At 41.6% G+C, this 27,946-nt stretch overlaps 1 protein-coding gene across 16 annotated transcripts in view; it reads left to right on the top strand.

Annotated features, from left to right (window-relative positions):
* The window catches only part of ADGRF5 (adhesion G protein-coupled receptor F5), a 110,138-nt gene that overhangs the window by 78,278 nt on the left and 3,914 nt on the right, over positions 1-27,946 (top strand). For 4 of the 16 annotated variants that reach the window (XM_071218498.1, XM_071218496.1, XM_071218497.1 and 1 more), the window contains exons 10-22: positions 565-768; positions 8,929-9,099; positions 11,307-11,426; positions 11,575-11,784; positions 13,740-13,952; positions 15,650-15,805; positions 18,006-18,214; positions 21,196-21,375; positions 22,685-24,079; positions 25,354-25,395; positions 25,507-25,566; positions 26,255-26,339; positions 27,523-27,596. In XM_071218498.1, the coding sequence (XP_071074599.1) occupies positions 565-768; positions 8,929-9,099; positions 11,307-11,426; positions 11,575-11,784; positions 13,740-13,952; positions 15,650-15,805; positions 18,006-18,214; positions 21,196-21,375; positions 22,685-24,079; positions 25,354-25,395; positions 25,507-25,566; positions 26,255-26,339; positions 27,523-27,551 (3,074 nt within the window). In that variant the 3' untranslated portion in view covers positions 27,552-27,596. The remainder of the gene's footprint in view (positions 1-564; positions 769-8,928; positions 9,100-11,306; positions 11,427-11,574; positions 11,785-13,739; positions 13,953-15,649; positions 15,806-18,005; positions 18,215-21,195; positions 21,376-22,684; positions 24,080-25,353; positions 25,396-25,506; positions 25,567-26,254; positions 26,340-27,522; positions 27,597-27,946) is intronic. The other 12 variants (XM_071218502.1, XM_071218500.1, XM_071218501.1 and 9 more) reach the window with 3 other exon arrangements.

Raw genomic sequence — 27,946 nt, 5'->3', positions numbered from 1 at the left:
TGTACCCTCTTGTAACCCCTCCTTCCTGTCCCTCCCTGATCCACCCCACTCAAAGCAATCACAGAAACATAACTCTTAACTCTTCACTGAAACCTGTGATGAACCGGACATTCCAGAATTTAGTAACCCCATGGTAACCCAGATGTCAACAGAGGTATCTCTTTTTCTGAACACGAGAAAGTGGACTGCAGACACATGGGTCCTAAAACTTCTTTGTTGATTCTGATTTTACCACAGAGTTAAACAGGATGCCAAAAAATATCCACAATCTTTTAATTCTCCTAGGCTTTCCAATTTTTCTTGTCTACCTTGTCCCACACTCCTTTCTTACTAGCAAAGTCCTCAAGATTTCTTCTATTTCCTTAGAACAGCGCTCTACTCTTTACCTGGTGACATCAGAAATATCTACATCGATGTGGCTTTAGTGTTGTTTAGACCAGGTCTCAGAAGCTTTTGAAATGATGTCTCACGGAGTACTGTCAGGACACTTGAGATGAGGCTATTGTTTGTATAAGGAAATGCATATATGAAGAAATAATACATGATTTTGTGTGTTCCATGCAGGTGAATATATTTGCAAACTGATCATAGATATTTTTGAATATGAGTCCAGGAATAAAATAGATATTAGTCCCATCAAAATTTTAGCAAGTGAAGAAATGAAGGTGATGTGCGACAACAATCCTGTGTCTTTGACATGCTGCAGTGAGAAGAATGTTAATTGGAGTAACGTGGAATGGAAGCAGGAGGGGAAGATAAACATTCCAGGTGAGAATTTTAGATGATAGACCTTTTTTCATAAAGGTTTTTGCCTCTTACCCAAGTAAAAATTGGAAAATAGGTAGATGGAGGAGGAAATAACAGATGGCTGTTTTTATCTGAACTTCTGACCATGGAAAAGCACTAGGTGTGATGTTGGCTCCAGCTTAGCCAATCGGGAGCAAAAGTCTAGAAATACATGCATGCAAGTGTCATTCCTTGGGTTGTAGACAAGATACTGGCAGCAGAAGACATGAGAGGGAGTAGCTCTGATGACACAGGTCCGGGCATCTCTTACTACAGAAAAGCTTGTTCTCTTCTTCCTCTCCTCATCTTCAGCAAAGAGCTAAGAGTAAGTTCATTGACTTTGCATTGGAGCCAGACTTGGAACTTCTAATTTATGTGCTCCTTCCCTAGATAACTGTCCTCATTTCTCTGTCTTTATATCTGTTTTCACTTCTATATTATCTATCTCTGTTTCTCCAGCTTTATATCTCACTCTCTATTGACCTACTTGTCTTTCAACTGTTTCATGTTTGTTTCTGATCCCATTGCCTTTGATTTAGGTCTGAGACTTTATCTGAAGTTCCCCATTTGCCAGCGTATACTGATTACTGATAATAACAACAGAAGTAATAAATTAAAAGAGCAATACTGATCCTGTTTTGTATAGTAGTCAATGACTAACCATTTTTAATAAAATTCGTTTTCTTAAATGTTATCACAGGAAAACTTGACCACAATTCAGTGAAGTTGGCATTTTTACCTCCAATTTCCAAATGAGGAAATTGAGGGCCAAATTAAATGACTTAACCAAGGTTCTAACATAGGCAAAGAATTGGGACTCACCTCAGGTCTTCTTTTGCAAGACCAGTGTTTGTCTTGGACAAACTATATTACCCAGACGAAACTGTATTTATACCTGGTGAGCTAATACTGAAATGATCTGGACTGGTAGAGTTTAGACAGAAGCAGAAGACAGTTTTCCGCCAAAAAAACAAAACAAGAGCCATACTATTATTATTTCTCTTGCAAAATAATAGTATTATGTGTTCATTTTTCTAAAGTAAAAATTCTTCTTTAAAGTAAAATGTGGCTTTACACATGAAGTACACTAGTGTGGTGAGCTTTTATTTACAAAGCCTTTGCCATCGGACTATATTGAATTGTGTAGCAACAATTTATAGGCAACTCTTCCTGGGTGCGTCTATTTTGCAAGCATGTATCCCTTGCATCATTTGAATGTGATTTTAAAACATTCAGAAGAATGGGAAAGGCATCTGGAACTGTTGAAAATGTTGGCACATGGTACATTTAGTCACTTCCTTGATTTTTAAGGAAGAGGAGGTGCAAGCATTGTAAAGTCATTGACAGATGGAAGAAAGACCTTGCAAAGTTCCTGTGGTACTGATTTTAAGTCTTCAGCTCTGAGAGGTGAAAAACCTCACCCTCTGGCAAAGAAACCAGGAAGTCTGTGGTGCAGATGCTCAGAGAACTCTCTGCGGCCACCACTTCTTCAGACATTCTCAGGGACACTGCAGGCTGAACCAGCTGCAGAGCAATGGATCTCCTGCAGCAGGGCTGGTCGCTGGGGACCTGCAAGTGGGTTCTCTGATGAATTCAGCTTCTGTTCGCAGCACTCTACCCCTGCCTTCTCCTTCCCTTGTTGGCCCCTCTCTTCAGCTCTCTGTCTTCAAATTCCACAAGTTCTTTTAGCACTCATTTTTCCAGGTCAGGCTGAAGCAATCCAGCAAAGTAATTCACCCCAAAGCATTTGGAACTGAAAGTGTAATCTCCTCTCAGAAAAAGTTGCATTTTCAAAGCAACCTCAGAAGGGATCAAATGGGAAGGAAGTAATCAACAATCACTGAATCTCTACCTTTAGGAGACAGGTCTTTTTTGAATAGAGAGACCTTACTGGGATTTTTCAAACCGCGGCATGCTGGGCACTGACTAATGGCATTAATGGTAGCAGAGGCAGAAGTAAGAGTAGTACTACTATGACTTAGGAATGATAGAAATGGTAATGATAATAATTATTATTATTGCAGCTTCTACTTTACCTGTATCCAGTGCTAGCTTTGCCTATATAGGAATATTTTGACAAGCTGGGGGAATTTAAGAGCAACAGAGTTTATAGACTAACCACAGCTCTATTTGCTACAGCAATAAAAAATAACAGTGACAATTCTCTCTCTGCCTACAAGTTAGAACAGTTTTGATATGGGCTCAAAAACCTCTTCTAGGCCCTGCCTACCCTACTCTCTTGGCCCACGTCCTGCAGCATCTTCATAAAACAATTAAATTTTTCCAGGGAAGCATCAGCTCCTGTTTGACAGGCTGTTAGCAGCAGCCCCAGTGACTTTGGGGGAGAGGAGCCAATCCTCATGACCTCCCCTCTTGATTCTTCTTCCCAATTGCCTCACTTGAAACCTTACGCTTTTATGCATGTTAGTGATTGTGTGTGCTTGTGTGTTCTCTGAATATATCTATTTTTGGAACCAAATAAGGCATAAATAGGAGACAAAGAAGTCAGGTTGACTGCTTTTCCTTTATTGAGTTGAAATTGGCGAGGGGGCTTTCAAGTCATTTTATAAAGTGGCACTAGCAGGAGGCCAGGTTAATAGAGAAGCAAGTAGAAGTAGCCAGTAACATTGCCAGAGGCAGCCTCTCCACCTTGATGGTCCTTCCAGGTGGTTTTTTTTTAAAAGACCAGCTCTCAGGGCCTCATCCTAGAGCAAATAAATTAGACTCTCTGGGTTGGGTCTGAGGAAGTGGTCTATTTTTAGAACTCAAAGGTAATTTTATTGGGCAGAGGCAGGTGAGAAGCACGGATTTAGTCTGGCCTTTCATTGCACACATGAGGAAACTTGAGATTTTAACTGCGCTGCCCAGGATCTCCCCGCCAGGGGCAAAGGGCTCCTCCTCCCAGCAGCCCATTGCTCTTTTTCCTTCTCCTCAGTGTTTCTCCATGTGCTCCTAAAGATGCCACAGCCAAATCCGAATTTAAGTAGCCATTCCTCTACCCTTGAAAGCTCCCAAAAAATTGGTTTTAAAAAAAGTAAAAGAAAGAACTTGAGCCAAGACTTTTATCCTGAAAAAAAAAATTTCAAACTGTGTTTTGAGAAAGACTGTGTTTAGTAAGGAAAAGCTTTACTCCTACCCCTACTGTATTAGTCAGCCAAAGGGGTACTGATGCAAAATACCAGAAATCAGTTGGTTTTATAAAGGGTATTTATTTGGAATAGGCGCTTACAGTTACCAGGCCATAAAGCATAAGTTACTTCCCTCATCAAAGTCTGTTGCCACATGTTGGAGCAAGACGGCTGCGGACATCTGCCAGGGTTCATTCTTCCTGGGTTCATCTCTTCCCAGGGTTCATTTCTCTCTCAGCTCAGCTCCTCTGTTTTCTCCACAAGCCCAGCTGTAGACTCTCAGGTGACAGGCTCTGTCTCTTTCCCTGGGGCTTCTACCGTGTCTAAGGAGCCATCTCTTTTCCTCTGTGTTCTCCTGTGTGTTCACTTCCTGGCTTCAGCTCAGAACTTCAGCAGCAAAACTCCAACTCTGTCCTATGCCATGTCTTGTATCTGTGAGTCCCCATGCACCAAGGGGCGGAGACTCAACACTCTACTGATGTGGCACAATCAAAGCCCTAATCATAATTTAATCACGCCCAGGTGCAGACCAGTTAACAAACTTAATCCAATATCTATTTTTAGCATTAATGAGCCATATGGAACTGCTGTCCCTACCACGAGGCCTCTGCCTATGCAGGGCAAGTTAGGTAACCTCCTTGACTCCCAGACTTCATCTGTGAAATGGGGATAATGGTTCCTAGTTCCCAAGATATTTGGTGATGGGGTGGGCAGAAAAACAGAGATGATAAGTATAAACATTTACATCAGAGCTGAATACATTGAATCTGCCACAAATAACAATTCTGATGATGATGATACCTTCAAGAGCCCATCCCTTTGATTTTCCTCAGTGTGGTGGGAAACCCTTATTGAGTATTACCTAATCCAAAGCACCAAACTTGTGTCTGCTGTCTCTTCTCCAGCAAGCAAAGCACACATTTAGAAGCTGCATTCAGTACCTTCACATAGGACTGACTTGCACAGCCCCAGGGTATTGTAGGAAATGGAAGGAGATTCCTGGGTCTGGCTTTTGTTTTCTGATTTCATCCTCTGTTTGGAGCCTTGTCTCCACTTTTCCCCTCCATGATTCCATCTAACAGAACTCCTTTTTGTTCCCTGAACAAGATCTCTATGCCGTTGCCCTGTGCTTTTGCTTACACCAAGGGTTTTCTCATATAACTGTAGAATCCTTTCTTCAAGCAAAATCTTATATGGCTGTCTACTGCAGGGTTTATCAACCCTGATGCTATTGACATTTTGGGTCAGAAAATTTTTTTGTTGTTAGGGCTCTCTTATGCATCTTAGGATGTTTAGCAGTATTCTTGGCCTCTTCCCACTAGATACCAGTCGCATCCCTGTTGCCACAACCAAAAACGTGTCCTGACCTTGCCAATGACCCTTTGGGAGGTAAAATCACTCCCAGTTGAGAACCACTGGTCTGATGGGTAAACAGACCAGAGTGGAGCTGCTCTAGTGAAAAAAAGAAGGCTGGGGGCTTGGAACCCACACAGCTTATCGTGCTCCCACCTCCCCAACCCAGCACCGGTCCAAGAAGCAGCTTAATGGGAAGCAAAGTTCTCCAAGAAGTACTGATTTAAAAACACACAGCATGCACATAGAATACCTTTTCTATCTATTAAAACCCTAAAGGTCTTTCAAGGCCTAGAGCAAATCTCCCCTCTGCTTTGAGATCTTCCGGAATCTCCCAAACAGAACTTCCCTCCTTTAATCTCCATCATATATTTATTTCTCTCCTATGATGAAGAGGGGCCAGGGTGACCCTCTACTGGGTTCGTTCACTTGGCACAGCAGAATAGACAGACACACCAAACTAGGTTAGGAAGAAAAAGTGGCTTTACTCGCCAGCAGGAGACCAGGGATGTACAAACTCAGATCAGCCTGCCTGTTAAGGGTTTTTCTTACAGCATTTATACTTGTTGAAACAAAGGAAGTTAACTATCAGAGTGACAATTCTAAGGAGGGTCCAGAAAAAATAATTTTTGCTTTCTTAGTTAATCTTAAAATATACCTGCTGCCAGGGGTTGGGTCATCTTGGGTTGATAAAGATGGGGAGCGGTTCAGATGTAAAGATGAAGATAATGACTGATGCCAGTAAAGGTGACAGGCGAGGAAGCACATAGTTACACATTTTTGGTGGAACTAAATCTGTTTAGCTCTGTGTGCCTCCTGTTGGGTGAGGAAGTGTCACACTGAATGTTTCTAACGTTATAAGGTTCAGTACAATGCTTTAATATTTAAGCTACACTGGGTTTTTCTAGTACTACAATGGAGCCTCTCTACTGCTTGTGATAATTATTTCTGTACATTTCTTTATATGCTCCATCCTGCATAGCTCATTGTCTTGCACATCAGTTTGCTGAGAAAGCTGGGCCTTGAAGGATGAGTAAGAACCAACAGGAGGCAGAGAGAAGGAAAATATTCCATGTGTGGGCACAGAAGGAGAGAGGGAAAGCTGAATGGTATATTAAAAGTATAGGACATGACCTAGATTTTCTGAAAAATAAGATGAGGAGAGGGATATAGAATGTGATAAAAGTAGAGGCAGATTGAAACTATACTGTGAATAAATGCACATACAGTATTATCCATATTTTACTTTATTCAGTAGGCAATGGTAAGATTTTAAAGGTAAAGGGAGCAAAGTCAGATGGTTAGAGCTGAACTTTAGAAAAATAAAGTTTAAGGTGCTATAGAAAATTTCCTGGAAGGGCAAATGACTGAAAATAGAAATCCAATATGTAAATGGGCAGACAACTGAGCAAGTGGCCATGGATTAGAGTGGATGAGAGAGTTGTGAGATTTTTCAGAGATATAATCTAAAAGATTTTCACAATGGACTGGATGTGGCAGGGAAAGAAATAAAAGTAATTAGAGATGACTTTAAGATCTTTTTAGGAAACTGCCTTTGATAGAAGGAAACAGTGGAAAATGTGCAGGCTTTGTGAGGAGAACAGAAGGATGAGGTCTTTACTGGACATGTTGAATTAGAAGTACATAAGCTGTCAAGTGGGCAATTGGGAATTTGTTACCGGAGTTTCTTAAAAGGACATAATAGGAGCCACATGTGTAGATGAGCTTGCCCAGGGAGAAAGTAGAGAGGAAGGTGAGAAATGGGTCCGTATCAGAACTCTTGATCAATATCTTGGGGAAACCAACATTTAAGAGAATAGAGACTTCTCAGTGAGACAAGGTGGAATAGGAAGCTCCAGGAACAAGTCCCTCCACCAGAAAAACCATTAAATAGGCAGAAACTATCTGAATCAATGATTTCAAAACTCCAGAGTCCAGTAGAACAGTGTATAGCATCTAGGGAAGAGCAGGAGGAAGAGGCTGGTAAATTATGGTAACTACTAGTAAATTTCTCTCTCCATGTGACAGTTACTATTGTCCAACCCCTGGCAGGCAGCATTGGTCTGGCCCCTGGCATAACTTGCTGGTGCCAGAGAGGGACATAAAAATCCACTTCCCAAGATCCAGGGGGTGGGGGAAGTGGGCCAATTGCTGATCACCACTTATGAATAGCTACTTCTGATTTCTGGGGGCCTGGCTCTGAACAAAGGCCGTCCTGGACAATAGTGGCCGAGGAGACCTAAGAGAGTGTGCTTCCTTACAGCTGCAGAGGATAGCTGGAGATATGCATTGGTGGGTAGGAGTCGAGTCAAGAAAGCACAGCTTTGGGGAGCCATGGAAGAAGTTACTGGCACCCTTCCTGGCCCCTCTTTCATCCCCTTCCAAGGCAGTCTGGAGCCAGCCAGCACTCCTTTTGTGGGTCTCTAGCCTTTATCTGAATGGGAAAGACTGACTTGGGAAACTCCTTTCTTGTGTCCCCCACTCCTAGAATTTATCCTTCAGACAAAAGCAGCTTAAGACAATGAAATCAGTACAATAAACAAGTGAGGTGGATACTCTGGGGAAAAGGCTTACCTGCTTTAGATCCACAGTGGCACACCTGGAAAGAAAAAGGGTTATTTCCTGGGAAGCAGAGGAGGGCATTCAAATGACTATCAATAGGCAAACTCCTGAGGCCACTAAAGCACAAGCCCAGGAAAAATCACAGGCTCAGAACAGACAGGGAGGACCCTGTACCTTGCATTTACCTTGAGCTGACCTTCCTGATAGGAGAGCTGAGCTCTGACAGAGAGCTCCAGTCAATGCAAGACCAACTGGCAAAGATGGGAAATGGTGTTTTTTGCCTAAGTTTGCCTGGTTTTGTTAGCTCCTGAGACTCAAGAAAATTTCTGTTTTATCACCAGCTGGTAACAAAGTCAAGAAACAGATTTCTCAGGGAATAAATCCCAGAGTTAACATTTAAAAAAATTAAAATGTACAATGCACAACCCTGAAAATTAGAACCCTAGGCAAGAGGTAAAGATGGCTAGAAGAACATAGCATTTTGGGGAATGGAAAGGTATAGAAAACATATTTTAGGGAAACTGCAGATAACCTGAGAAAGCATGAAGTTGAAGCTTACACTAAAACATACAGGGAACAGACTATGAAAATGTTTCTCAAATGAGATGTGTATCAGATGCCCTGCTCTCATTTCATCTTCCTTTCAATAACAGTCATCTAAATAATCCCACATATTTTTCCTTCCAATTGAAATCATACCCAAACACCTTGCTCCTCTTTTTCTTTCACATTCCAATGACCATCACCAATGTCATCTTTGTTAGGGGAAGGCTTTAGTCAGGCATTGGTTCTAAGGGTTTTATATATATTATATTAGTTCATTTAACCTGACAACAGTCATAAGCTATTATTAGTTATTCCCATTTTACATCTGGAGAAACAGAGATGCAGGTAAGTAACTTTCTCAACAATACCCTCCAAGTAAGTGGTAGAGTTTGGGATCTGATACCAGGCAACTCGGCTCCAATTTCTAAGGGCTATCCTACTTCTGTATTCCAAAATTTAAGTAGTGATTTTTTTTTTACTGATTTGGCCTCTTTGCTACTAAACTGGAGGACTAGCCAGCTGTGACAACAAAAGAATGCTTATGTCATTGCAGGAAACCCTGAAACAAACCCAAATTCCAGTTGTAGCAGGTACACCATCAAGGCGGATGGGACCCAATGCCCAAGCGGATCATCTGGAACGAGAGTCGTTTACACGTGTGAGTTCATCAGCGCCCATGGAGCCAGAGGCAGTAAGGATGTAGGCGTAACGTTCACCTCTACGGGTAAGGGCTCTCTTCCTAAAAACTTTAGCCATCAATATGTTGCACCCTGAAACAAGGACAGCCAATCAGCTAGGAATGTCTATGAGCAAAATAAACCAGGACCTTCCCTGGGAGTGGGAGCGTGGTTGGGACAAATCACTCAATGGGAGATAGGAGTGGATTTCCCCATCTGCCATTTTAATTCAGGTGAAGTCTTTTAAAAATTAGTCTGGGTAAGTGTGGGAAATGGTGCCTGCAGGGAAGGCAAGTTTACATTGTACTGGTAAGACAGAATATGGACTGGGAGGTGGAGTTGCACACTTAGATTAGTCCTATTTAATAACTGAATTTATAATAAGGATAATGTCCCTGATTCTTCCCTTTTCTTCCCATAATCCCATTCTCGCTTTCTCTTGAGTTTCAACTGCCTGGTTCACTTCACGGTTCTCACCTCCTTCCACCATCCTTCCTCTCTTAAGTCACCTATTCTAGAGAAAATGCTGCAGATAAATTTTAATAATCTGAGACATTATGATAATTTTACGTTGGGACAAGAGTTTTTCTTATATGTCCACTAATTCACTTTTCATATCATAAAATATTATAGCTTCACCCATCTCTGCAAAAATGAAGCAAACTTGTTTACCCACACATCTGACAGAAATGAACTATTTGGATAAATTATCAGGCCCCTCTTGAGCAACTGGAGACTGATATAAAAATAATTGTTACTGTTCATCTTTTTCCTGTTATTGTGACAGTGATTTTTTGAAGATCATTTTAGGTTTATCTGAAAAATCATTGTCCTGGAAGAGTTCATAGCTGTTTTGGGCAATTTGCAGTTTCCTAAATTGAGAGCAGTTATTCACTCCAAATTCTGACACTGGGAGTTGTGTTGATTATGTGGGCTGTTGGCTGTCTTGAGGACCTGTTTAGCATTTGCTGACAGCCAGTTCTCTGGTAGTTTGGTCCTCATCTGAGAATCAAGGAAACTGGCTTCCTGGTTTCCTGAGCCTTTTCCACTCTCAGAAACAGCCTCCCCTTATGGACCATCTCGAGGTCCCTGCAGCCAGTGAGGCCAAGGCCAGGGACACTTTTGACTATGTTTGAGTGACTTTGGGGCCGTATTTAAACACTTGAATGCAAACTTCCAAAGGGTACTAGAGAAAACCACGATTTTAAAAAATAATGATTAAGAATAATATTTCAAGATTGAAGAATGAACAATGGGCTAAAGTAGATATTATTATTCTATTATAGATTTATATTCTGACAATGGAAGAACTTTTATCACAGATATAAAGGCAGTGGCTACCAGAAGTTCTGAGGGGAGGGAGAGGGAAGAATAGGTGTAATATGGGGGCATTTTCGGGACATTGGAATTGTCCTGCACGGCACTGCAATGATGGACACAGGTCATTATACATTTTGTCATAACCTAGAAGATTGTGTGGGGCAGAGTGTAAACTATAATGAAACTATAGACCATGGCTAGTAACAATGCTTCACTATGTGTTCATCAATTGTAACAAATGTACCACACTAATGAAAGATGTTGTTAATGAGGGAAAGTGGGGGAGGGATGGGGCTTATGGAAACCCCCTATATTTTTATGTAATATTTATGCAATCTTAAGTTTCTCTAAAAATAAAAAAAAAAAATTTTAAGAATAATATTTGAAATGTCATTTATGTAAAAGATACGTTCCAAGAGAAGTGGAAAGACAGAATCAGAGCTAAAAATAATGGGGTATTTATTTAAACTTTATCGATGTAGGGGTCGTTGTTAACAGGTTAGGTGCATCATTCCTCATGAGTCTAAGAGGAACTTATCCCAGTTTGCCCGAGACAGTCCAGGTGTAACTATTTGGACAATAAACAATATGATCCTTCTACTTAGACTGTCCTTCTGGAAATCACTCTTTTCCTCATTCAGAAGTCACTTATTAAGAACTGACCGTGTCCTGAACACAGTGCTAAGTGCTGGGGATGCGAAGACACAGAAGATAGCCCCTGCTCTTGATGAGCTCACATTTGTATAGAGGAGAGATTAGGAAAGAGTGAAACTAAAACACAAAAGACGATGTGGTGTCTTAAAAGAGTTAAGAAACAGATGCTTTGGAGAACCGAGGCTTTTACTCTACCTTGAGGTGTTAGAGGAGGTTGGAGGGGAGATTGGGTTAAGTCAACACCCCTAAGTTTGCAACCTTTTGCCCTGCTGATCATCAGGAGATAATCCCAGCCACAAAAGGGAAGTGCACGAGTTCCTAAGGCATGTGATGGAAATGAGTACAGTTCAGAGCACCACCGGAATCAGCCTAGAAACAAGTAAAGCCCGGGAGCAGCAAGGTACCAATCTCCCGTTGACAGAAGTAGAGTCAGGGCGGTCACTTTTTTTCTGTCTTTATCTTAAATTTCACTCGCGTCAATGTCACCAGAAAGACTAAACATTGGAACTTGTTGGTTTTGTTTTGTGTTTTATTTGCATTCTTTTCAGCCAACGTAACAATAACCCCGGGCCCAATTTCTGTTTCTGAGGGACAAAATTTTTCTATAAAGTGCATCAGTGATGTGAGTAACTTTGATGAGGTGTACTGGAACACTTCTGCTGGAATTAAAGTATATCGAAGATTTTATACCACGAGGAGGTATCCTGATAGAGCAGAATCAGTGCTGAGGGTCGGGACCTCAACAAGGGAGTGGAACGGTGAGTGAAAGCCTGCGTTCCGTGTTGCGCCTTCCCGACTCCCCGAGAACGTGCCATGATGGCATAACCTATGCCAACCATAGTTTAGGGCCTCACATTTAATGCCACAGTAGTTGGGGGAAATGTCATTATTCCCATTTCACAGACGAGGGAGCTGAGGCCCAGAAAGAATAATGACTATGCCTAAATTTACACAACTTAATTTACACAGCCAGGATCTGGACTGGGTCTCTCTGACTCCAGGGCCCATGTGTTTGCCATTAAATTTAGAGGAATTTTTTTTTTTTTTAAAGAACTTTTACCAGACCCTTGAGAGTGTTTCACCTAACTATGGTCGAAAAACATTAGGTAAGCATTTCACATGCCTGGTTTTAAAGCAAGGAGTACTTTTATTTCTGTTTACCTCTATACATTCCTCATGTTGGAAGGAAATCCTAGTTTTTGAATGCAACAGGAATTTAGTAGACAGAACTGCCACAATAATAGCTAACATTTAATGAGGACTTGCTACGTGAAAGGCCCAGTGCTAAGTCTTTAATGTATTATTCATTTAATACAATAAACCTTGAGGATGGTGCTGCTACTATCCCATTTTACAGATAAGGACACTGAGCCCTAGTAAGGTGAAGTAACTTAAGCAAGGCACATCTAGGCACAGAACCAGGGTGCAAATTTACTGCTGGCTACAGATGAGCGCTCTTAATCTACTGCCTTTAATTGACTATAAGGTTAATCAGCCCAGATCCTTTGAGTGCCGTGTCCCCTTTACTTTTTCATATAAGTCCTAGATAATGTTACAAAAATGGCTAGTTATTGTTTGGGATGAACTTGATAGTGTACGATCAGGAAGGAGAGTACTTTTTTCCCCAAATTGACTTCAAACCTATTTTATTCAAAAGTTTTCCCAGTCACACTAAACTATTTAAACGGTCCCATACTCAGGTACTGAAAAATCTATTCTGACCTAAAATCTACTATCTGTTCATTCTATGCCCACTTTAAACCTCCTTCCTTCCCAATAAAGAGGAAAGCTGTTGAAAGGACTTTTCCTTCTATCCTTGTTCTACCTCTTTTCTCACTGGCCAGGTCTGCTTCTGGCTCCCCAGGTTGGGAAAAGTGAAGGAATGTGAAGAAAAACTAAAGGTCTTACTTAACTCTTGTTGCAATTATAATCTTGCTCTAGCATCTCTGTGGCAGTGGCTCAAATGGTGACTGGTCCTCTGATGGCCCTGGGCATTATGTCTGATTTAATAAGATCTTTTCAAGAAGCTCAATCCAAATCCTTCCCATAGTGTCCAATCTGCCTCACCAAACGCTGAGTGTGTAGGCTGCTACTGCCGCAGTCCTCTCTCTTCTCTCTAACTAGGTCTGCCAGTCTCTCATCTTTATACTTTTCTAGATAAAAGTCAGTCATCAAACTCCAGGGTCACAAGTCAAGCTCTCTCAAGAACCCTCTCTCTCTCACCACACTCCTTCATGGTGCCACGGGGTTCCAGAAACTGAGGTGCCTGCTCCCTTAGAGGTGTGTGTGTGAGGGTGGGTAGGGGGAACGGGCACCCCAGCACTCCATCAGCCCAACAACACTCTTCCAAGAAATCCCTACCCCAACACACACCAAAATTCCCATTTATTCTCTGGGTGAAATGAAAGAACCTTGGCATAAGAATCAGGAGCCTGGTCCACCCCTAACAACTGCATGACCTTGGATAAACCACTTAATTTTATTCAAAACTAAGTGAATATTTAGGTGGCTATTGGTTAGCTCTTCAACTTCATGGAGAACCCAGGAAGGGAGTCAATCAAGCACTTTCTCTTCCAGTGTCCTGGAAGGTGTATTGTACAATGAAACAAATCTGATAGGTAAAAACTAAGCTTCCTCTTAACATTCCCAGCAAATAAATGTCTTTTAGAGGTCATTATTTCATTACATCGTATCTTTTCTTCCTTCCATTCAGGAACCTATCACTGTATCTTTAGATATAAGAATTCATACAGTGTGGCAACTAAAGACATCACTGTTCACCCACTGCCTCTACAGTCAAATATCATGGTTGATCCTTTGGAAGCTTCTGTTCCATGCAAAGGTTCCCATAGCTTCAAGTGCTGCATAGAGGAGGACGAAGACTACAGAGTTACTTTCCAAATGGAATCCTTGTCTTTTCCTGCTGGTAAGAGACCAACTCTTCTATTACTTGGTCATTATTTCATGAGTGTAGAATTTAAAAATTCATTCTTAAAATAGGGGGTAAGAAACAGAGGGACTGCATCAAAGACAGGATATATCACAGCAGAATCTCATGAGCCTTTGTCACAGTCTATTTTGCCATGTGACTGGTGGCTCACATAACATCTTGGAAGTCTGTCAGAATGGAATCCAGGCTTTTTAGTGGGAGCTGTTGAAGACAGGATTAAGAAACGTGTATGGGATTTCCACTTCCTGATCACAGCAGACTAGATATTCCAATAACTCTTTCCTCCATGATGTAAAGTACCATGCTATAAAATTACCACAAAAAATTCCTTTTAAATGAGTGGCTGAGCATCCAGGAAAGTCAGAGAAATAACCAAGGGCCAACAACAGAGGCAAAGAAAAATAGAGATATAAACTTTAGCTAATGCTCAGGCTTTCCTGGGGGGCATTGTCAATATCTGAAACTGAAAACCTTGGGGTTTAAGGCTGTGAAGGGCATAAAAGAAAGGTCCTTGCTCCCTAAACTGTAAATGGGGCATTCCCCCTACCCCAAGTCATGTCAGAACCCTCAAAGGGTCATGTTCACAGAGAAAGAATAAGCTAAAAAGCAAAATCCATTAGCTAGAGTTAAGATCTTGGCCTCCTCTCTGGGTGGGGGAAAAAAAGTCTCCCTCAGTGTGGTGTTTGACTTTATATTGCCTATGTAGTCCAGGAAACTTCGAGCTGAGGAGGTAATTTAAAGTAGTACATTGGTAGCACACCATAGCATCTGGCAAAAATACTGTGAAATGTGCTCTCAATTCAGATCCCTCAGGGTAGCACAGATTAAGGACAACAAAATATGAGTTCACAAACCAAACTCTCAAAACACACACACACCTTCATGATGGCTTTACCTGCCCATTAATTCTTTCAATAACTATTCTTTGAGGGCAGGGTATATGCAAAGCACTATACTGGGTAGTGAGAAGGAGACAACCAAAGTGTGGCATATATATATTAATATCTAGAAGGGTCTGTGTCATAAAAGGCAATTCACATAGAATTAAATACCCAAAATGAGTAATATAGATTGAAAGAACAGTGGAAGTTCAAAAAGAGGGAAACTCACAAAGAGTAAGACTGGAGGGTTTAGAGAAGGTAGGGAGACAAGGAATTAATTTGGATACAGAAGTATTCAAGCATTGCAACATTATATGTTCAACATGCATGCATTCAGTGTTTTCTTTATGCCAGGCACTGAGCTAACCCTGGTAGGCACAGCACTAAATAAGAATGGGACTTGTCCTCTAGGTACTTATGGTCTAGTGAAGGAAACAGGCCTATAAAGAGGTGACTATAAAACAATGCAGTGAAGTCAGTATAGGATATATGCACAGGGAGTCATGGAATGTGGATAGGTGAGTGATGCTGGGAAGGTATTCTGATTGTCCAAAAATAAGGTAAAATTTCTGACCAGCGTATGTGCAAATGTGATCATACTTCTAAGAGCCAGAGATAAAAATAAAATAGATAAAGCCACATTAAAATAGCCTGTGGCTCATTCCTGGAAAAATAAAAAGCACAAGGAAACATAAGTTCAGACAGGCTTATCCATATTGGGTTATCATTTTTAAAATGTGTGCTTTTGATAATCATGTTGTGACTTAATGATTTGTATAACTCTATCTTTAGCAAAAGAAGTCAATGAAAAGCAAGTGTGCTACAAATACAATTTCATGGGAAACTCGACTTCTTGGTGTTCAAAAAATGTTGAGATGTTTTGTTATTTTACCAATGCTGCTAATAATTCAGTCCGGAGTTCATCTATGAAACTTAATTTGGTTCCTGGTAAGACCATTTTAAATTATTTTAAAATGTTCTAGCCATGAGCAGGCATTTATTTATCCATTCAACCCCTCAGTCATTAATTCAATAAATATAGGTTGAGCCTCTTTAGTGTGGGCAGGCTTTGAGCTAAGCATGGGAGATTTAAAAAGAAATAAGCCAGGAAGCAGCTGTGGCTCAATCAGCTGGGCTCCCGTCTACCATATGGGAGGCCCTGGGTTCATGTCCTGGGGCCTCCTTGTGAAGGCCAGCTCTCCCACAAGCACCACAGGGTACCACCCAGCCCTCATGCACCGCGGAGGGCTGACTCAGCAAGGTGATGCAACAAAAAGGGAGACAAGCAAAAACAGAAGAGTGCACAGCACAGCGAATGGACACAGAGAGCAGACAACAAGCAAGCTGCAAAGGGGGGGGGGGGGGAATAAATAAAAATAAATACAGACAAGAAGAACGCACAATGAATGGACACAGAGAGCAGACAGCAAGCAAAAAGCCACAAGGAGGGTTGGGGTGGGGGAAAAAATAAGCCGTGTTCCCTGGCCTCAAGCCTAGGGGAGATGGATGTAATTAAAAAAAAAAAAGTTATCACATATAATGTGATAAGGGCTAAAGTAGAGATGTTATGGTGAACAGAAGAGGAGGGTGTAGCCCTGCTGATGGTAGGTGGGGAGGAAATGATCAAGATAGCTTTTGCAAATGAAATCCTATTTAAGCTGAGTCTAGGAGACTAAGCTGTTTACAGGGCAGATAAGAATGTGCAGTGTATGTGTTGGGCTGACACTGTACTTTGAAGTTTCAGTCAAGGAAGGGTATCCCCACTAGCACTGTTTTCCTGATACAGGGCTACAAGAAAAGAATTGATATGTAAGCAATAGGTAACTGACCCCATCCTTTGTGATCTCTGAGCCAATATGACCCCACACAGTATCTTAAGGTAAAGGTCATGGTTTGTGGAGCCATTTCTGTAAGCACCCATGCTAAAGAATCCTCTTCAGTAGCAATATAAAAACAAAAGTGGGTATATGATGGTCCTGGACTCCCACCAGAGCAATCCCTCCTGTAGTCTTCTCAGTATCTAACATCTGAAGGATCCCATGGAAATACCAGCAAGCTCATTCGAGTTTACTGTATGACTCATGTCATTCTCACATGAGTTTGTAGCTGGGCCTAGGACACCCAAAGAGGAAGCAATTTAGAGTTCTCTGTCTCTAGTCACTGTCCCCTTTCCCTGGCAAGCATACCCCTTCCAGGGGACTACCAAGGTCACTTCTTTATTATCTCTCCATCTTAGCCAGGGCCAACACGTTTTTTCACTTGTCTTTGTTCTCCTCGTTCTGCATACCAAGAAGAGATTCCACTTCCTTTTCCAGTAGGTTTTACTTATTGTCTTTAAGAGTTTGTACAGTGTCCTCAATCCCAATTAATGCTAAATAGAAATGTTGATGAGGGAGAAATCTGCTCTTCACCAGAGTCAGATTTCCTTGGACATCCCAAGACTCTGCAACGAAGGTCATTTTCCCATTCAGTCCTGGTCTTGAGTAAAGATGAAAAAGAGTCACCTTCAAGAAATACCAGAAGGAACAAATGCTTGAAAATATTTCCTGGAAAATTCAGGTCATGGGTGCCTGCAAGTGCTACTGCTAATTAAGTCAGGTCTTCTTACCCTTAGCATATTGTAATCAGCTGGGGAGCTTAAAAAACAACTGATTCCTGGTTTCCACCCTTTAGGGATTCTTATTTACTTGGGCTGGAGGGAGACTGGGTATTGGTAGCTTCAAAAGCTCCCCAGGTGATTCCAATATGCCAAAAATGCACCTTCAGGTACCAAGGCATTGTGCCTTTCAGGTTCCTGGTGAACTGAATATCTCGTATTTGGATGGGCACACATTAGGTGCTCATCACTTCCTGTGGTTGGGATTTTACACACAGTAGAAAAGATTCTTGGGGAATGCGGTTGGGGATGGGGAATGGAACAGAAAAATTATTTTAAGAAAAGCAAGTGCAGATTAAAGAAGTGAGGTTAGTGTGGGAAGCAGTGAGGGGCTTTGGAAAATCACAGGCAAAATAAATTGGGTACCTTAGAAGAGGTCACTGAAAGTAAAGAGAAAATTGAATTCAAACTTTGAAATTCTTTCTAGGCTTGACCCTATGTCCTCTATCTTTCCCCCTCCTTGTCTCTTTTATTTCCATGTTTCCAATGCAGGGAAGAACATCACATGCCAAGACCCCATAATAGGTGTTGGGGAGCCTGGGAAAGTCATCCAGAAGTTATGCCAGTTCTCAAATATTCCCAGCAGCCCTGGTAATCCCATTGGTGGGATTATCACTTACAAATGTGAAGGCTCTAGGTGGAAGGTGAAGAGAAATGATTGCATCTCTGCCTCAATAAACAGTCTGCTCCGCCTAGCCAAGGTGATCTGTCAAACTTTTGACTCTGAGCTCTCTGAGAGATCTGTTTGTTTATTATATTTCTCAAACTTAGGAAAACGGGCCTTGGGCTGGTTTATGTTGCTCTGAAATCTCCTCTTATTTGTTTATTTTCAAAGAGATGCAATTCTAGAAATGCTTAAATATAATTATGGCGGCAGTGAAGTGTGTGTTCTGCTCTAGGACCAGCTGATACCTTGGCCTTAACTTCACGGTATCTTGTTTTCAATACTTCCATGGGGCAAGTGGTATTATCCTTACTCTTATTGTTCTCCTTTGAATTATTTTAAGATCAAGCAAATAGCTTTAGCCTTTGCAGAAAGAGGAGCAATATCAAAATTAAGGTGCATCAATGCAAAAAAAAAAAAAAAAGTTGGGCTTTATATTTATATAGGATGAGCTTTCCTCCATCCTTAGCACTCACCTATAGTCCTGAAGAGGGAACTACTCTGATTCGCTTACCTGGAATAGAGGTTGCTTCTACAAGGCAGGACAAATACCTTTCTTTCCATCAAAATAATTATATGTCACCTCACACTTCATTTGCTGTAATTTAGAATCTCCTAAAATTCCATGAATTTTAATAAATAAATACTAGTAAAGTAACCAAGTGGGTTACAGCTAATGGTGACATCCTCAGACCAACAGGGTTAAATCCTCTGACAAATGGAAGAACTGAGGAAAAGGGGTGGTGATAATTTGTTTTTTGTCTAATTATCTTGTCTCCCACCAAATTCAATAAAATCCTTCCTATGCACAAAGCATTAGTATAAGTGCTGTCAGGGAAAATAAGTAAATCAGAGTGGGCCTCTGGTGTCATAGGAAATATACACATTAATTTTGACAAGGGATAATCAGGAAGTTTTGCTAGAAAAACATGGCTTTTGGTTTGGACCTTGATCAGTAAAGCATTAGGGATATAAATTATCATAATTGAGAAAGATAGAAATTATAACTTGAACTCAAAATTGGGCCCTGATCCCAATTCTATATACTAGATACATTCCTGTATTAGTCAGTCAAAGGGGTGCTAATACAAAATACCAGATATTGGATGGTTTTTATAAAGGGTTTCTATTTGGAGTAAGAGCTTACCAGGCCATGAAGTATAAGTTACTTCCTTCACCAAAGTCTATTTTCACGTGTTGGAGCAAGATGGCTACAGACATCTACCAGGGTTCAGACTTCCTGGATTCCTCTCTTCCCAGGTCTGGCTTCTTTCCAGGCTCAGGTTTTTGCTCTTCCTAGGGCTTGCTTCTCGTTCCTCTGTGTGCTTGCTTCTCAGGGCTCCAACTTAAGACTTCAGCATTGAACTGCAACATCGAAACTCCAACATTAAAACCCTCCAACTCTATCCTTTGCCATGCCTTTTATCTGAGTCCTCACCCACCAAGGGGAGGGGACTCAACACCGTAATGACATGGCCCAATCAAAGCCCTAATCATAACTTAATCATGGCCTGGTTCAAACCAGTTTACAAACACAATCCAAAATCTATTTTTGGAATTCATAACTATATCAAACCGCTACAATTCCCAATGGAAAAAGGACATACTGGTCAATCACGGTTTATCCATTCAACATGTTTTTATTGAATACTTATTGTGTTGAGCTTTATGAACTTGCACTGTGTTAGACATTGTAGGTATGAGAAAGACATAAGAAACTATAACACATGACTCACATTGTTAAGGGGCTTATAATTTCATTGAAGAGATGGGGAAATTAAAACACAAGTTGGCATTAGTAGAGATGTCACAGATGTAAAACTATGTTAAATAAAAGAAGTACACATACATTCACAGGAAAGAACTCCCCCAGGGTGGAACTCTCATTAAACATAGAAGTTGAGTTCATTATTTAATTATGAGTGGGAGTTAGATAGTTAGAAAACAGAAGTGTAACATTATAGATAAGATGACCATATGATTCGTTATCCAAACCAGGATACTTTTTGAGATTAGAAGGGGGCACTATTAATGATTTCATGGGGAAGCATGTATAAAGCAGAACTGCCCCACAAAAACTGGGATGGGCAGTCATTCTGATGTTCATCAAGGGAAGCAACATGAGAGAAAGCAAAGAGTGGCAAGTCTGTTTTGTGCAGGCAGCTCTTTCTACTTTAGTTTTCCAGCAATTACATCTACCTACATTTTCTTTTCAATTAGTTGTTAGCTCAGCATACATTTAATTGTTCTCCTTCTATGTGTGAGGTTTTGTGTAATATTAATAGTCCATTCTTAATAGCACACATAACTAGTTTAAGAGATAAGTAGATTATTCTGATAGACCATGGAAATTTACTGCAAGCACATGCCATATTGACAAATAGGCAATAAATTCGGATGAGAAGATGGATTTGAGTAGCTTGGAAAGACTTCCCAGGCAAAGAAAGTTTCATTAGACAAGCAGCTTTTGCAGAGGTGGAGAAATATTTCAGATGGGGAGATCATGAATAAAAACTCAGAGGGGAGAAAGAGACAGCTGTGTTCTGGGGACACTAAGTGGACCTTTTTGGGTAGGATGGAAAGTTCAGAGAGGTGAGTGGTAAGAGATGATATTTAAAAGGTAAAAGTCTGTTCATCAAGGACTTTGACTTTCTTCACTTATCAACCCTGAATGTACTACGGGTGTCTGCTGACTCAGGGGTAAGTAAAACACAGACACTTCTCTTAGACAAAGTCGAAAAGGAGATTGTACTTTCCCTGTGGGCACTGGGAAACTTCTGAATGTTTTGATCAGGGGAATAACAGGGTAAAATGGCATTTCTGAAATGTCATTCTAGTGGGCTATATAAGGGGGAGACAGGGATACCTAGGAAGCTAAAGTGCATGTGATAGAATTGACAGTGAGAATAAAGAAAAAAGGATGCTATGGCTATGAGAGATTGTGCCATGGATGGATCAATAGGATTTGATAACTAGACTGACAGAAAAATTTTGTTATTGTTGTTGTCATCTTCCTAGGCTTTGATAAGGAGCCCCTCTCAGGAGGAGAAGCTTCCTACGTACCTTCAGAATCTATCTATTAGCACAGGCAATGTGGAACATGAAATCAAATCATCTCCTGGAAGTCTGGGAGCCATTATTAACATCCTTGATTTGCTCTCAACAGTTCCAACCCAAGTGAATTCCAAAATGATGATGGTGAGTTAGTTTCAGCCTTGTGAGAATTTTACTTTTGCCTTCTTATGCCTGCAGACTTAGCATCAAGAAACAATATTCCTCCCCATTGCACCTTCTTCTCTATATTTTCCAGAGTAATGCACTGCTGTAGATAGTAAAGTCACATCACATGCTCTGCAAGTTGTGGTTTTAGGATATTGGGAAGTAGTCCTGATATTCATTTTGGGCCCATAAGGAGATTTCTTTGTAACTATCTGCTTTAGTTTCTTCATTAAAATAGAAAAGATTACTTTATCTGCTTTTTAGGAGAGCAGAATATGAATGAGGTGGGATTTTCAAAGGTCTAAGGCTAAGCATGAGCTTTGAGGCAGCCAAGGTTCTGAACAGAAAGAGAATTCACCCACAATATTTCAAATGAAGAGCTTTAATGAAGGGATACTTACAGAGGTAAAACTAGGATTAAAACAACAAAAAGGGTGTTGAAGTATCCAGAGGTGAACAGCATTTGGATACCATTACCATCCCTAGGACTAAAGGAAAAAGGAGAGGAAATAATGCTCCCAGAGCTGAAGGAATGCTGAAGCCTTAGAGGGGAACCACTCAGCAGGAGCTGTGGTCTTGGAAGGACATGGCTATGGCCAGCTTTGTGGTGAGGAGGCTGAGGAGTAGAGGCTGGTAGCAGGGAAATTATGTTCTGATTTCTCAGTCTTCCCTTGCTCCTATCTCCTGTCAGGTCAGTGCCTCCCATTGCCCTAACCTAACCAAAGGCCAACTGGCAAGCAGCTTGGGTGAGAGTCCAAAGGATCATCCTTCCAGAAGACAGAACCAGGCAGACAAGGGTAGAGGGTTCAAATGGAAAATGAAGTTCCTAAGGTTATGGGACAGAGAATCAATTTGCTTAGCAGAAAAGAAAGAAGCCTTTGGTAACACTTGCATGGCTAATTTGATGCACAGGATTTGAGAGCATCTTCTGAGACTTCCTCACCCTTGTTGGTGAAATACCACCTACCAAATACCAAGCTTAAGATTCAAAACAAAAAATTTAATAAATATCTCTACCAGCCAGTTCAATTGGCCTGAGTGGTGGGGAGTGGTTCTCACCATCACTATTGCTAAATCTTTAAAGCCTCACATATGGAGGGACCCATCTTTCTCTAATTCCCTGCCATAGGATGGCAGGTCACATATTCCCAGAGTTTCTACAGTGCCTCATTTTTCTCTCTTCTCCTTTCCTCTTGCCTCATCCAGTTTTTGGGGGAGGGGGTATTATTTTATTTCTGTTTAAGATAATGAATTTAGTTGGTTTGATCCCATGCTATCTTAATTACAGCATTTTCTCTCTACGGTTAATGTCATTCTTGGCAAGCCCATCTTGAAAACCTGGAAGACTTTACAACAACAACAGACCAATGAGAGCTCCCAGCTACTGGATTCAGTGGAAAGATTTTCCCGAGCATTACAGTCAGGAAATAGCACTTCTTTGTCCATCTCCCACACTAATGTGCAGATGAAGAGCATAGTCATAAAAACTGGCTACCCCAGAAACTACAAACAGAACTTTGTTTTCTCAGACTCAGACCTCTGGGGCAACGTGGCCATTGACAAGTGCCAGCTGGAAAGTTTGCAGCCAGGTACATCTATTGTCACTGTGGCTTTCCCAACCCTCAAAGCCATCCTTGCTCAGGACATGCAGGCAAAGAATTTTGCAGACAGTTTAGTGATGACAACCACTGTCAGCCACAACATAACCATGCCATTCAGGATTTCAATGACTTTTAAGAACAACAACCCTGCAGGCTGGGGACTACGATGTGTCTTCTGGAACTTCAACCTCGCCAACCACACTGGGGGATGGGACAGCAGTGGGTGTTATGTTAAAAAAGTAGATGGTGACAGTATCTCCTGCAACTGTGACCACCTCACATCATTCTCCATCCTCATGTCCCCTGACTCCCCAGATCCTGGTTCTCTCCTCAAAATACTTCTGGACATCATTTCTTACATTGGGCTGGGCTTTTCCATCTTGAGCTTAGCAGCCTGCCTAGTTGTGGAATCTGTGGTCTGGAAATCAGTGACAAAGAACCGGACTTCCTATATGCGCCACATCTGCATCGTGAACATCGCCGCCTCCCTTCTGGTTGCTGACACCTGGTTCATTGTGGCTGCCACCATCCACGACCATCACTATCCACTCAGTGAAACAGCCTGTGTGGCCGCCACCTTCTTCATTCACTTCTTCTACCTCAGCGTCTTCTTCTGGATGCTGACATTGGGCCTCATGCTCTTCTACCGCCTGGTTTTCATCCTGCACGACACAAGCAAGTCCACCCAGAAGGCCATTGCCTTTTCCCTTGGCTATGGCTGCCCCCTCGTCATCTCAGTTATCACAGTGGGGGCCACCCAGCCACGGGAAGTCTACACGAGGAAGAATGCCTGTTGGCTCAATTGGGAGGACACCAAGGCTCTGCTGGCTTTTGTTATCCCAGCACTGATCATCGTAGTGGTCAACGTGACCATCACAATTGTGGTCATCACCAAGATCCTCCGGCCCTCTATTGGAGACAAGCCAAGTAGGCAGGAGAAAAGCAGCCTGTTTCAGATCAGCAAGAGCATCGGCGTCCTTACACCGCTACTGGGGCTCACCTGGGGTTTTGGTCTGGCCACCGTGTTTCAGGGCAACAGCGCTGTGTTCCATATCATATTTACCCTCCTCAATGCCTTCCAGGTAAATTCTCAGTGCAGGGTTCTCCCAGAGCATCTGCTCTGGTGGAACAAATTAATGATAGAAATACAAACAGGAGAAGGAATGAAAAAGGATTTTAGTCCAGAGGCAGCCCTAGCCCTAAAGAGCAGTGATTATAAGAACTCAATGAGATAGAAACACATTCCTCTGCTCCCATAGAACTTTATGCCTCTTATCGCCTACATTATGATTTAGTTGTGTATGCGACTGTCTTCTGAGAGCCCTGATAAGGGTTCCTGATAATACAGGTAGGAGGAAAGTCCCTTCTCTAATCTGGACTTTGCTATTTATTCAACATTATCTCAAATGTTCCTAAATGAAAAAACCACTATTCAACCAAGTCCTCTCTCCAGTTAATTTCCACATGCGTTCAATGAGCTCTGTCTTTAAGAGCGGGGATCATATCTGTCTTGTTCATCACTATAACCCTAGTGCCTAACAAACACCTGGGCACAGAGTAGGGGCTCAATAAACATTTGGTGAATGAAATGAATATTATATGCCCCACAGTAGGATGCCTGGAACATTTGCTGAAGAATAAAGAAATGACTCTTCTAGGTAGGGGGACACTCTGCTCAATTTTGCTAAAATCAAGAAGACCACCTTCTTTTCTCTCTGACAGTACATAACTAATAATTCAAGTCAGCACGATAGAAGAACTATGACAGAGTTATAGGCAGCAAGCCTTTGGAGCACAAGAAAGGAAGTGATTGATTTTGATTCACCCAGAGAAAGGGATGGGGGAGATAGGGCAAAACTGCTCAGGCCCCTGTGAGCTGGTGAATGAGGCAGGAGGTGATGCTGAAATATTGCCCCCTGGACACTCATGTCCAAACCATGTAAACTTCTGCTAGTGGACCCCTGGCTCCAAACTATAACCCTCATACGTCCTTCATAGCATATCTTGGTTGGAAGGGACTAATTGTCCCATCCCATGCCCCACAACCTCTTCCCAACCGTGTAATTGATACTATAAACACAAGAGGTGTATTTAAGAGCAAAACTAGGAGGACCAACAGTTCAAAATTGGGATGGGGGATAGGGAAAGATAAAATACCTTTATGATATTACAACATTTGAAGTCACTTGATTTGGGCTTTCTGCATCCCTTTTAAAATTATCATGTACTAGACTCATTCCATAAACTTAAGTGGGGCAAGAGGAAGAACCAATTCAAGGCCAAGTTGATAACACTTTATATTTTGCTGGAGAATAACATAGGATTAAAATGCATTTCTTCCCAATCCTTTTCCCAGGGATTATTCATTTTACTCTTTGGATGCCTCTGGGATCAAAAGGTAAGAAAAATGACATTTTCATGTTCCTCAAAGTTTGCAGGGTGCTCATGGCATTCTTTTACTTTTAATTGTAGTAAAAGAATTTACTATAACTTCTTTTAAACAATGCAGGTACAGGAAGCTTTGCTGAATAAGTTTTCATTGTCGAGATGGTCTTCACAGCACTCAAAGGTAAACCTTTCCTCTGTAGGGAATTTGTATGCTCAGGTATTCCACTAAATAGTAAAGTGGAAAGTATAAAGTATTTAACGTGAAGTTTTGATCAGTGGGATTAAATCCATTGCACCCACAAACCTTTTTGCCTCCACAACTAGTTTTAGCATAGATCATTAGCTATTTTGCTTCATGCTTCATTTTGCCTGTTATACAGTCACAGAACCATCATTAAGATGCTACCCTCACATTTTAAAGTAAGGATTTAAATCACACAGATGATATAAACTTTCAATGGAAACAAACAATCTTGTGGAGGATTTCAAGGCATTAGAGAAAACAAACTGAGGCATAATAATGAGTAGAATTTTTCTAGAATTCATTTTGGAAAATAACTCGGGCTTGAATTTATTTGGCCACTGTTCACGTGTCAGAAAGTACTAGAAACATAAGAACAAGTAAAATATGCATTTAAAAGTAAGTCTTCTAATACTGGTGTTGAGATCTAAGTACCTCATGGGGACTCTCCTGCTTGATTTGTGCGAAGTTGAAATTTGCGCTTATCCAGGCTCTCACTAAGGAGCCCAGATTAGAGGGGTAGGCAGCGCCCACTAGAGGGCAGCAAATTAACCCTCCTGGGGGTAAAGCAGAGCTATGGTCTAACACATTTACATTTGCTTTGTAACCTTTTTTCTCTCTCTTCTAGTCAACATCCCTAGGTTCTTCTACACCTGTATTTTCTATGAGTTCTCCAATTTCGAGAAGACTTAACAATTTGTTTGGTAAAACAGGTATGTAATGACCTCTAGGTGCTCCCTGGTTGACATGTGCCTGGATTTCAGCCTCAGCCTCCCACCCTTCTGTTCCCCCATCTCGTGGAATTTACCTGCCATGATCTCTTTGGACAGAGGTCAAATAGAGTAACTTGCTTACATTTTCCCAAAACCACCAGGAGTCTGGTCCAGATGGCCACTGCCTTCAGTGGGCAACTGAGAATAACACAAAAAGAAAATTATCTGGAGAATCTAGACAGGCATTTGGGGAACTGTCTTTCAATACTGCATCAGTCATAAAAATTGGAACCTTAAAATGCTGGCTTTGTACAACAGAGTTCTTTTCTATATCATGTTAAATAGGAATTAGCTGTGTCATGTTTCTGAGTCATGATGCAATAAAGAATATATTAAGAAAATCCTAGTACAAATCTCATACCATGGGCTCCTTTTCCTTATTTTTCTTTCCTTTTCACATTGACATTTGTATATGAGGGATCATCTAAGTGAGCTGCTCCGTTAGAAAAATGCAGTTAAAATTTCTACCTTGGAGGTATGAAATAAGTAGTATTAAAGCCTTTGGGCAATGGGCCTCAGCTATTCTGCCAAATTGAAACCTCTATCCCATGTCACCAACTCCTCAGGAAAATAAGCCCCCAAATACCTTCCAGCCTCTTGAAACTGAAACGTTCTTACAAACGCAGAGGCAGAAATGTATTGGTATCCCAAACCTTGGCTTTTCAGGTGAGATCAAAGTATGAGAACGCCTATTATTTGCTAAAATTCCAAAGGACTTGGTGTTTTCTGCTTTAATCTGATGACTTATTCATGAAATAGAAGGACCTTCACTTTCCATTTTGAAAGTCGCTGATTCCACCTGTTATGAAATGATCGAATCTTCTGGGTGTAGTAGAACGATTACACTTGGCCAGCGCCATCGCTGGAATGCATTTACCTTTTGCATTAAGGTGAAAATAATGAAATGTCAATGAAATAATTCTACGGAATCAGAATTATGCAATTTCCTAGGCCAACAAAACGTGCTCCTCATTTGTGAGTTGGATCAATGTTGGAGTGGAGGCTCAGTTTCCGAGGTCAGCTGGTCATTGCCGCTGGACGGTCTCTCAAGGGTCACCAATGCAGTCTCCGCTGGCCCCCACGAGGGCCCTATAACCACTGTAACTTTGGTTTATGTTGTCAGCAGCCCCACTGGCTCTCCCCAGGCAATGACGGAAACCTTCTTAGCTGTGGCAGTACAGTGCAAAGCATCTGATGGTAGGGTGGGCACTGTGTCCCAACACACACCCCTACACACTTCCCATGCTCAGTCCTCACACCCTCCTGCTGCCACAAGCCCGTGCAGCTGCCCTCCCTGCTCTCAGCACTTTTGTTGTCATCCCCTGCCTTTTGCTTCTTTTCTGGTCCTGTCTTTTCATCCTCTGTCATTTTCTCTTCCCTTTCCCTTTTCCCCTCTATGAACCCTCCCCTTCCAGCTCAGCCTCCAGACCCCTCCCAAGAACTTCCCCAAGTCACCATGACCCAAGGGGACCAGGAAGCGTCCCTCGTGTGATGGCCCCAGGCCCATGCATGGGGTGGCATGTGGAGCAGCTGCCCCCGTGGAGAGT

This window comes from Dasypus novemcinctus, chromosome 11 (genome assembly GCF_030445035.2).
Source record: "Dasypus novemcinctus isolate mDasNov1 chromosome 11, mDasNov1.1.hap2, whole genome shotgun sequence".
Lineage (NCBI taxonomy): Eukaryota > Metazoa > Chordata > Mammalia > Cingulata > Dasypodidae > Dasypus > Dasypus novemcinctus.
The sequence above is the reverse complement of the archived record's forward strand: the minus strand, read 5'-3'. Positions and strand labels throughout refer to the sequence as shown.